Source organism: Sinocyclocheilus rhinocerous, unplaced genomic scaffold, assembly GCF_001515625.1.
Source record: "Sinocyclocheilus rhinocerous isolate Xijiao unplaced genomic scaffold, SAMN03320098_v1.1 scaffold1982, whole genome shotgun sequence".
Taxonomy (NCBI): domain Eukaryota; kingdom Metazoa; phylum Chordata; class Actinopteri; order Cypriniformes; family Cyprinidae; genus Sinocyclocheilus; species Sinocyclocheilus rhinocerous.
Window position 1 is genome coordinate 826615 of NW_015651555.1, and position 11869 is coordinate 838483.

At 36.6% G+C, this 11869-nt stretch overlaps 1 protein-coding gene across 1 annotated transcript in view; it reads left to right on the top strand.

Moving 5' to 3' along the window:
* The first annotated feature begins 4326 nt into the window (after positions 1–4326).
* The window catches only part of hs6st3a (heparan sulfate 6-O-sulfotransferase 3a), a 30077-nt gene continuing 22534 nt past the window's right edge, over positions 4327–11869 (top strand). The window contains exon 1 of the mRNA XM_016518514.1: positions 4327–4915. Coding sequence (XP_016374000.1) covers positions 4380–4915 — 536 coding nt within the window. The 5' untranslated portion in view covers positions 4327–4379. The remainder of the gene's footprint in view (positions 4916–11869) is intronic.

An 11869-nucleotide genomic window follows, 5' to 3' on the forward strand; every position in this document is an offset into this window, starting at 1 on the left:
TATTCAAGCCTTAAGCAATTTATTTTGGAAATAAATAAAAGAATAATGGAAGTGTTGAAATTTTGCTAATACAATTCATTGTGTGCTCCCTAGACATTTACATTTAAAGAACATATGGACTTATTGCGTTCCCTTTATTCCTTAGAATTTCTTAAAAAATAACTTTTAAAAAGACTTAAATTAACCTTCATAAAAGCTGCAGAAACCCTGTTCAAGCATCCACACTGAATCAGGTCTGTGCATGTCGTTTGAAAATGTTGTATTTTGTAACATAAGAAGTCAACAGTGACACTTAAGGTAGCTAACCATTAATAGCCTCCAGACTGTGTCGTGTCTTAAAAAAAAAAAAAAGAGAATGATTGTCCCCATCTTGTTGTCAAGGCTCCTGTGGTGCTTGATGACTAATGTATGTAAATGATAAATTACCAGCTCTGTGTTCATGAGATGTTTACCGTTCCAAAGATAGCCACTTCCTTGAATCTACACAGACATAGCCATACACTCTCTAATAATCTTAAACTTGTCAAAGCCGGATGCATCTCTAATTATCCTGGGAGAAATTATCTGTGCTTGTGTATTACACAAGATGAATAAAACTGTAACTAAAAGAACTGAAGAAATCGCAACTAGAATCTTTTCGACTCCCATTGCTTCTGACCATTCACCCAACCTTATCAAAAAGATTGCATTTGAGCTCAGGATTGGTCACTTTGTTATGAAAAGGAGTGGGGGTGATTTTGAGGTGGAGTTATTATGAAGTTATTAGGTCATTAGTGATTGTTGTGGGGAAAATGTTATAAACCTCCATTTAAATGGTTTGAGGAACAAGATGTTTTTTTCCACCCCCACAGGCTCTACACAACAAGAGCCCTGGAGATAAATACAGACATTCGATTACAGCAAGTTCAACAAAACCCAAATGGTTGAATTATTGCTTTGTTGTCTTATCTTTGACAGGTAAAACTGTCAAATGATTATCTAATACTCGATTCAATTATAGATTGTCTTGAAAAGCACAATATATTGATACAGATTTGATGGCATGGGAAAGTATCTGCAAATATAGGGCTATTGTTTAGAGCTGTCCGTGGTGCTGAAATGCTGCCAGGTTGATGGCTAGAAAAAAATATCAAAATTGTATACTGATGTTTTCATTTTTAATCATTTTCAAAAAGAAATATGCTGTGGATGAATGGATGATTGCATCATTAGGCAAATCAAGGCCAAAAGTGCAACATTTGCTTCACTGCTATGTCATAAAATGACAAAAAAAAAAAAAAAACCCCACATTGTCTATTTAACATTAAGCAGCTGAAAAAACATTAGTGTAGAAACAAGTTTTACTCAAAATCTGCTAGTAAATTTAACATACAATTACACAGAAACAGCAAGTAACACATTTAATTAAACATGGAATTTTGAAGTAGAAAGACCATCATTCTCTCCAGAATAATTATGTATTGTATTCAAAGTACAGTCATAATTTATTTGGACAACAGTGGATTGATTGATATCAAGTAGTGCTGTCAAACAATTAATCGCGATTAATCGCATCCAAAATAAACGTTTTTGTTTATATAATATGTGTGTGTACTGTGTATATTTATTATGTATATGTAAATACACAAACATACATGTATATATTGAAAAAATATTTACATGTATATATATTAATATTCATACATAATTTACATTATAACAAATATTTTATGTATAAACAAAACATACTTTTCTTAAATATATGCATGCATGTGTGTGTGTGTATTTATATATACATACTAAATATACACAGTACACATGCATAAATTATGTAAACAAAAACTTTTATTTTGGATGCGATTAATTGTGATTAATCATTTCACAGCACTAATATCAAGCATTATGAGTTTCTAAGTTGCTATATTTGCACATACCGTGATCTCTTCACTTTTAGATATCCTACTCTTATTGAATAGTCACTGTTATGTCTAAATGTTGTTTTTAATACTGATTTGAGTGGGGGATTTTTTTACTTTGTTTATCAGCCTTTTGCCTTTATTTAGTAGGTCAGTTGAGAAGCAACAGAAGAGTACAGGAAGAGAGAGGGTGAACAGAACCGGGACGTGTGACCCAGGCCAGGCTCCACAATAGATTCCCACAAGCCTCAGCAGTGCTTCATATGTCAGGAGCAATGCACTACTCTCTGCACCACAGCTCTGACTGAGAGGTTATTTGGGGTAAGAGACACCAGGGAGTATTGTAATGGGTTTACTAGAACCAATTAGAAAAGAAATGGAAATTTTACATTTCCTTGCACTTTCAATTTAAATCCAAATGCCATAGAACCTGACATTATACATTTATGGGAAGCAAAATTTAAGAACTTCCAAACACTGGAAAGAAGAACATTAAAAACCCTCTTCTGACCAAACCCCAGATTGTTTTTTTTTCAGGCAATACTGGTAAAGTAGGACACAAAGTGTAACACTTTTTTGTCTCTTTAACAAGCAAGACAGGGACTTGTACTTGACTATAGTTTTTTTTTGCCAACATAGGCTTACATAAAGGTTTAAATATCCATTTATTAAATCCACTTAAATGAAAAATAAGTAGGTAATTCTCCCTAAAATATCCATTAAGATTAAACACTTCCATATATTATTCCATAAAATATCTTACTCATTTTCTAAATCATCTTTCCTTGTTCTTTAACATTTTTAAATGACATTTTACATTTTTATTACATTAGCAGGTTTTACCTCAGATTTCTGTCATTTTCCTCACCAGTGTTTTCCCATGAATTGAGCTGTCACTCCATCGATTTAGGACCCCAAAAGCGAAATTTCGCTTAACTTTTGGGTACATTTGGTACATTTAGACTTTATTTGGTTATGCAGTGGGTATAGAAAAGAATAACCCCTTTAAAATAATCTATTAATTAAAATAATCAGTTTGTTACTTTGCAGCCTGAAATGAAGACACGGATTTTGTTTTATCCAGCTGTATTTACGCAGTGCAACTTATAACATCCAAGTGAAAGATATAACACCAACATGTCAGAAAATAAAAATAAAAAAACAGAATCACTTGTGTCAGTATTTTGTTGAACCCCCTTTTACTTTAATTACAGTATTTAGTCTGTTGGGATTTGTCTCTACTAACTTTGCACATCTAGACTTTGTGATATGTGCCCACTCTTCTTTGCAGAACTGCTCAAGTTCAGTTAAATTTGATGGTGACCATTTATGGACTGCAGTCTTCAAGTCATTCCACAGATTTTCAATGGGCTTTAAATCTGGACTCTGACTAGGCCATGCAAGGACATTCACCTTTTTCTCCTTCAACCACTGTGTGCTCAGTTTTGCTGTGTGTTTTGGGTCTAGGCATGGGCCGATTACCGGTTTCAAGGTATACCGCGATTTGAAAATGTCACGGTTTCAAAACCGCTAATATTTTCCGTTATACCGTTCCTGCGGTATGCGCTGTTTTTCATGTCTCCTCAAAGACTGAAAGTGTAGAAATATTTTAGGAAACAAATCAAAGAAAAAATAAACAAATTCTACTGTTCCTAATATTCTGTATGTTGCTCAAAAACAAAATATATTCTGTTCAGCGGAAATTTTTTTTTATTTACCCAGTCATTTAAAAATAAATTTTAGAGCTGTAACGACAATACCGTGATATTTTTTTTTATCATACCGTCAAAATCTCATACCGGCCCATGCATAGGGGCCATTGTCATGTTTCAAGGTAAAGCTTATTCTTATTGACAACTTTCTGGCAGAAGGCAGCAGATTTTCCTCAAGAATTTGATGGTATTTTGCACCATCAGTGTGTGCTTCTTTTCCACCCACTGTAATGGTGATCAACTCTAACTATCCCACTTAACCCCTCTCTCTCTCTCTCTCTCTCTCTCTCTCTCCTCACACGATAAGCAAGTTACAACAGGAACTCAACTTCTTAAAGCTCATCTCAGAACCTGCATTACAAAGCAGCGCAATCAGCGCTAAAGCTCGGCGCGACGGAGCGGATCTTTGGATGTGTTTTACAATGGGTCCGGATCTCATCTCCACAGCCAAGCCTCACGTTATAATCTATCGGACGAGGACGGCTAAAATTTACGTTAAACATAGAGACGACCTGCACTGCAGATGGATGTTCAAAGTTTAGTACAATGTGGAAACGCAAGGCTGGTTTTTCCTTTCTGTCTTGGATTTGACGGTCCAACTGTCCTTTATGTAACTATGATCTAACTGAAGGCTGTGCTCGTCTGCGTTGAGACGCTCGTCTTGCCGGATCAGACTTTGCCTGCGAGCAGCATCCGTGGAAAGCACCTGGAGGACTCATTCAGCGGCGACAGCATCACCAATGGCGTGATCATACGATCCATTGTCTTTGCAATGGATGATAAATCCAACAAACTCCTTTTAGTTCCTGTTTTGACCGTTTTATTTGTCATGATCGGCTATCAGTACATCTGTCCTGCGGGCAGCACGTCCTGTCGGTTTGGTAATGGAGAGAGTTTTCCGTTCTCCAAATATCCAGCAGACGTCAAGAGAAAGTGTCCGGATCCAGACGAGGATGCTCCGTTTAGATTCCCGTCTAAATTCAACTTCACGCGCGAGGACCTCGATCGCCACGTGGATTTCGACATCAAGGAGAACGACGTGATCGTGTTCCTCCACATCCAGAAGACCGGAGGAACGACGTTCGGGAGGCACCTGGTGCGGAACATCCACCTGGAACGCCCGTGCGACTGCCGCTCCGGCCAGAAGAAATGCACGTGTCACCGACCCGGCAAAGCGGAGTCGTGGCTCTTCTCGCGGTTCTCCACGGGCTGGAGTTGCGGTTTGCACGCGGACTGGACCGAGCTCACGAACTGTGTCCCTGCTGTGATGAATAAAAAGCAAAAGAAAGATGCGCCATCGAACAGGCGGTAAGTGTGCGTGGCTCCTATAATAAAAGTGATCAAAAGTTAATTTGGTGAGACTTTACAATAACTTTCAGCAGTTAATAATACATGTAGCACAATTATATAATATACATCAAAAGTTCACATTGGGTAGAACGTGTAAGGGGTGTAACCCTTGTTTCAACATCTGTAACTCCAATGATTTTGCGTTTCAAACTTTGATAACACATTCCCATGTTTGTCTGCTACACATTATAGTAGTTTTAAAACCTATACTTATTACTAAGTTGTAACACCAATAAAAAAAGATGTTTTACATTTTGTAAATGTATTTACCGTATGAGGTAATGAAATGTACTTAAAGTAATCATTATACAGTTGATGTACCAGAGATCTTTTTCTACAGTCACTTCAGAAGGGTGTTGGTCAAACATGATAGTGATTTCACCCCATATACTCTTAAAACAAAGGTTCTTTGAAAGACATAGGAGTATCTGAAGCTGATCTGCAAAGCCTATGCATATGTAAAAATGTAAGTTGTTACCATTTATTATACAGTGGGTACGGAAAGTATTCAGACCCCCTTAAATTTTTCACTCTTTGTTATATTGCAGCCATTTGCTAAAATCATTTAAGTAAATTTCATAGAGTGGAAGCTATATGTGTTGACAGCAAATGATTTTTTTTCTCTCCAGTGCTTTGCATGTATTTTTGCTAGTATCATGAGTTTGGATTCTTCACCGTCTGTGTTAAAAAATGATCCACATCTGTGAATATCAGCTCCCTGCTGAGGGCCATTCTGAGTCATGCAGTTTTGAATGGAATGTCTACAGTATGATTTTACTCCAATAAGATTTAAAGGGATAGTTCACCCAAAAATTAAAATTCTGTTGCCAATTGCTTAATTAAAGAAGATATTTTGAGACACAATGCAAGTGAGTGGGGTCCAATGTTGCTTAGACCCCAACATTCTTTGAAATATCTTCTTTTGTGTTCCACAGAAGCAAGAAAGTCATACAGGTTTGATGAATTTGGGTGAACTGTCCGTTTAAGACATGTGAGATGGATTCATCTTGATGAACAGTGCCAGTAAACTTTTAGGCTACCAGGTCTCTTACGTGCTATAAAATACACACCTCTTGTAAAATGTGTTTGCAGCCACATGAATATTCCCTCTCATTACCCTCCTCGTCTCAGGTGGCCTTGCAGAGCTTCTTCAAGCATGTTTATGATCCTCCTCTAAAGGGTTTCTTTACCACAGAGCATAAATCGATACTCTGAGTAACCGACTGAGTCAGAGGTGTTGATCCACTGCACAGGGCTTGTACATTCTATCATTATTATGTAATTATGGGCAAGAATAGCCAGAGTACTGCATTATCAACTGTATGAACCCTGTTAAGATGTGTTAAATTGCTGAGAAAATGTGCAGAGCGGCGGGTCACGAGGACTGGAATTGAGAACCACTGGTTTTAAGAACTGTTCACTTAAAGGTTATTCTATTTTTTTCTTCTATAAAACACCCTTTTGGAACCTTTGTTTTAAGAGTGTAAAGAAATGTGCATGCAGAAATGTTGCAGCGCACAGTACAAAACGCAGTGGAACTGTATGTATTGCACGGCAGCTTCTCACTTTTCCACATGTAACAATGGATGTGGTTTCATTTACATGATCGTGTTACGTTGAGAGGTCTACGGCAGACAATAGTGAAAAAAATCCCATCTACTGCCACGATTCAGGATATTAATCCCCTCCCCTCATACACGCACTCACCGAATCTCTCATCTTCCAAATCCTCTGTTCGTTCGCGATGCCTCGTCAAGCAGGCACTCCAGCATTCAAGCGGATAAAGGCAAAACAAGATGTGATAGACCAAGAGAGATTGCACTGAGATCAAACTTAAGACACATTAACAGCTTTTATTGGATACTTTTTGAAGACAAGCGCTTCTGCAATGCACATCCCCTATAATCTTGTATTATTGCGTTAGTATTTGAGATATTGTGTTGTAAGTAAAGATGCAGGACTGTGGAAAGCGTGTTCATGTGTGCATTGGAGAAGAGATGACCTGTGATGAGTGTGTGTGTGTGTGTGTGTGTGTGGAAAAAGGATTTTTGGTTCTTTGTGGAACCCAAAATGTAGTTCTTCTGTGGCATTTTAGACCTTTTAGAAACTTTATTTCAAGAGTGTAAAGAAACATGCATGCATAAATGTTGCAACTCACAGTGCAGAACGCAGTGGAACACTGTATGTATTGCACCGCAGCTTCTCACTTTTCCGCATGCAACAATGGATGTGGTTTCATTTACATGATCGTGTTACGTTGAGAGGTCTACGGCAGACAATAGTGAAAAAAATCCCATCTACTGCCACGATTCAGGATATTAATCCCCTCCCCTCATACACGCACTCACCGAATCTCTCATCTTCCAAATCCTCTGTTCGTTCGCGATGCCTCGTCAAGCAGGCACTCCAGCATTCAAGCGGATAAAGGCAAAACAAGATGTGATAGACCAAGAGAGATTGCACTGAGATCAAACTTAAGACACATTAACAGCTTTTATTGGATACTTTTTGAAGACAAGCGCTTCTGCAATGCACATCCCCTATAATCTTGTATTATTGCGTTAGTATTTGAGATATTGTGTTGTAAGTAAAGATGCAGGACTGTGGAAAGCGTGTTCATGTGTGCATTGGAGAAGAGATGACCTGTGATGAGTGTGTGTGTGTGTGTGTGTGTGTGATATGAGCGAGTGTGTAAGTGTATAATGTGTGTATGTCCTCTGGAAATGATACAGAAGAATATCTTACAGTATCTTTATATAATATGTCACTCAGCTTCACTAACCTTCCCCTACATAAACACACAACGTTTGCGATGCTACTATGTAGAGGAGCACCTGCCCTAGCACTGATTCAAATGAAATGAAACTCATTAGAATTAATTTACCCTAACAATGATTACTTTTGAATACTTTTGGCATTTTTTGAAGTGACAGAAGGCATTATTTCGTGTGTTTAAAAACACTGTATCTAGGTGACAAACACAAACACACACATGTGTATTCATATCATTGTGGGGATTTCCATAACCTTAAGCTCAACATACAGCCGTTTGGTGTTGTTTTTTGCATGGAGGTTTGTGTGTGTGTGTGTGTATGCATAAAGCAGCATAAGGCATCAGGCATGTTTGGAAATGGAGCACTACAGGCATTACATTAGCAATGCATGAAGGAGTGCAGCGTGTCCTATGTGCAGCGATAGAATAACAATCCTTTATATAGACTGCTTGGCATTCTCACAATAGAAGTGTGTTCTGTTGGTGTCTCTCATTAATCTAGCTGCTTCTGGGATATTTAGAAGGCTTGCTGCATTGTCAATTTGTGTTATTTATTTATTACTCCCTGAATATCTTACTATAGGAAGCAGTGGGAAAACCACAAATGAGAGCTTTGACCAGAACGCAACAAAGAAAGGGAACTTAAAGTGATAGCCCACTCCAAAAATAAAAACTCTGTCATCATTTACGCGCCCTCAGGTCATTCCAAACCATTATGCATTTCTTTCTTCTGTGGAACACAAAAGAAGATATCCTGAAGAATGTTGGTAACTATACAGTTTCCCAGTGACTTCCATTGTACAAACAAAAATAAATTGGAAGTCACTGGGAAACTGTATAGTTACCAACATTCTTCAGGATATCTTCTTTTGTGTTCCACAGAAGAAAGAAATGCATGTACAATTAAAAAAATTCCAAGTTCGCAATGCTTGTTTGTTGCTGCACATTTTGGACAAAATGTTGTGAATATCAATTGTGAATATCAATACAATCAATGTGGCTATAAAATAATGAGTAATAATAATAAATAATAATTTAAAATGTACACAGTAAAATATAATTAAACATTTAAACTGTAAAATAAAAATGAGTATTTTAAAAATTATAATAATAATAATAATAATTTTATTTTACATTACAATTGTAAAATTACAATACAAATTTTTTCATTTGCAAATGCAAAACCATCAAACACTTATTTTGATGCATGTTAAAGTGACCCAAACTCAAAGCAGATGCAGAGATGGAGTTTGTGTGGAGCCGCTCTGAGACACTGCAAACACCAGTGGATAAAGAGCTGCTCGCGTGTAAATGAACACAGAGCCACACTTCACTTTGAAACGCAAAATCCCATATATCTATTTAATATAGATATATAAAACATTCATTTAATTAAATCACAGCCTTTGCAATTTGATTATCGCCATATCATAATTTTGGTTTTATTTTGATTAATTATGCAGCTGTAGTATAGACATTCTTTCTTGTGGAACACAAAAGAAGATGGTCATATAATGAAAGTCAGTGATGTTCATAGTTGTTTTGGACCCCATTGACTTTCATTGTATGGGTAAAGGCTGTGTAAACATTCTTCAAAATAACTTCTTTTGTATTACACAGATGAAAGGAGGTCAGATTTGGAACGACTTGATGGTAAGTTTATTATGACAATGTTTTCATTTTTGGGGGAAATATCCCTTTAAGTTATATAAAACACAAATACAGGTTAGGCTTGTTTATTTTAACCAAATGTATGCCACCATCTCTCTGTCTCTCCACCCCCTTCCTTCCATTTGTGTAGATAAATCCCATTGTACATACCAAACTTGTGTTTAAGGCCCTGTTGCCGTCAGACACTAATCAGAGAGGCATCAATCGTTTCCAGCAAGGTATTCTCGAGATGCTTGTAATCTTCGGATTCCTTCAGGAGGATTAGTGCAAGCGAGAGCGACAATCTCATCATCTGAGTGAGAGATTACCATCCAGATTTATGCAAAAGTCTCTGTCTTAATTCCAGTTGTGGGTCCTCCCGCTGCTCTGGGGATCACTGCCATCAGCTCCTGTGGGTTTATTCTTAATGTTTTTTTTTTTTATGTCGTGCCCTTTCACTCCTTGAGAATTCAGAGTTTTTTAATGAAAATCAGGCTGATGTTACCCATCACAGGCACCAGCACTCAAGAACTGTTTTCCTTTTCAATATGCAAACACATCAATGTGTAATACTTCCCAGCTTTATCCAGCAGAAAATGTTATTGTGCAAGTGTGAAAAGCACATTTATTTCAATAAGTTCTCAGTTGTGTTTCCTTTAAGTATCAAACTTTGTCCCAGATGTTTCCCTCAACATTCCTTATGAGATATATATGAAGGCTTGTTTCCGCCACGGGATAAAAATAAATAAATAAAGGTTGCAACTTTTTGGCTCACAATTCTGAGAAAAAAAAATCAGAATTGTGATATGTATTTACTCAGAATTGTGAGTTATCAATTGTGATAAAAAAAAAAGTCAGAATTATGTGATAAAAAGTAGCAATTACTTTTTTTATTTTTTATTCAGTGGCAGAAACAAAAACACTAATTATCATATGCAAACTCAGAATTCAGAGGAAAAAAGTATTTTATTTCTCGCAACTCTTTATACTTCACAATTAAACTTTTTTCTCAGAATTGCAAAATCGTAATTGTAAGAAAGAAATCATTCTGAGTTCATATCTCACAATTCTGAGGAAAAAAAATCTGAATTGTGAGAAACAAAATCTGAATTGTGGGGTATAAAGTTGTGAGAAAAAAACTCGGAATTGTGACAAAAACAGTAATATTGTGAAATATTATTATAATTTAAAATACCGTTTTCTATTTTAATATATTTTCAAATGTAATTTATTCTTGTGATGCAAAGATTAATTTGATCAATGTTGAAAACTGCTTAATATTTATGTGGAAACCGTGACACATTTTTTTTTCAGGATTCTTTGATAATGAGAATAAACTACTTATTACTTACTTACTTACTACTTATAATTAAAAAAATTATTAATTTCTTTAAAATACAAATAAAAAATGTTACCCCAACTTTTGAACAGTTGTATATAAACAGGGAATAAAAACAGTTGTTTATGTACAGTAAGAATGTAGAGCTACAGTATAAACCATATCATTGTTGTCTAGCAAGAATAATTCACATAGTACAGAGATTTCATTTTAATTCAGCTATACTCATAATCATTTAAAAAATATCAAGGGAAAAAGAGCCTTTTCATTAGGTGAAAACAGAACTGGGAATTTATCATCTATTTTATTTCAATGACCGGACACAGATATCATCAGACCAGTCTGAATGATTGTGCCTCTATCACATGTGGCAATAAAATAATGTTGGCCTGGTGGCACAGCGTATACCTTTAAACACTTCAGGACGGATCATATATTATAAACTTTGAGACACACTGTGATGTGGCCACCAATCAACTTAAGAGCCTATGCAGAGAGTGCAGCACAGAGCGCTTGATGCCAGAGGTGCTGAATCTGGTCCAAGAGCCTTTGGGGTTTGGTGCTGGAGCTCTTAAATGCTATCTAGTTTCAGAGTCCTTATGCAAAGTCAGGAGCAGATTTATGCATGAACACACTGCACACGTTTGCTCACACACACACACACACACACACACACAGGTTTGTTTTTGTGAAAAGTGGGGACATCCCATAGGCGTAATGGTTTTTATTACTCCATTTCCAGTCTTGCATCTCCTGGGGTTTCCAACCTTTTCCAAGAATAGACTGCACTCTGGTCTGGAATCAGCAGTAAAGGCACACTGTATGGGCTGCAGTGAAACTGATATGTGTGTACTAGCTAGTCTCTGAGCCTAGTCTCTTTTACTTTCTCTCTCTTACACACACAGCTGGCTAGTTTTGCTTAAAGTAGTTGCCTCTTTTTAACTAAAAAATAAAATGCCACACTACAAAAAAAAATCACTATTAATCAGTATTTGTCTCATTTTACAGTAAAAATATTCAAACATATTTTTTGCTGTCAAATCAATTAATCGTGATTAATCGCATCCAAAATAAAAGTTTGTGTTTACATCAGGGGTAAACTCTGCAGGACACCGGCCCTCCAGGACCGAGTTTGGGCACCCCTAGTTTA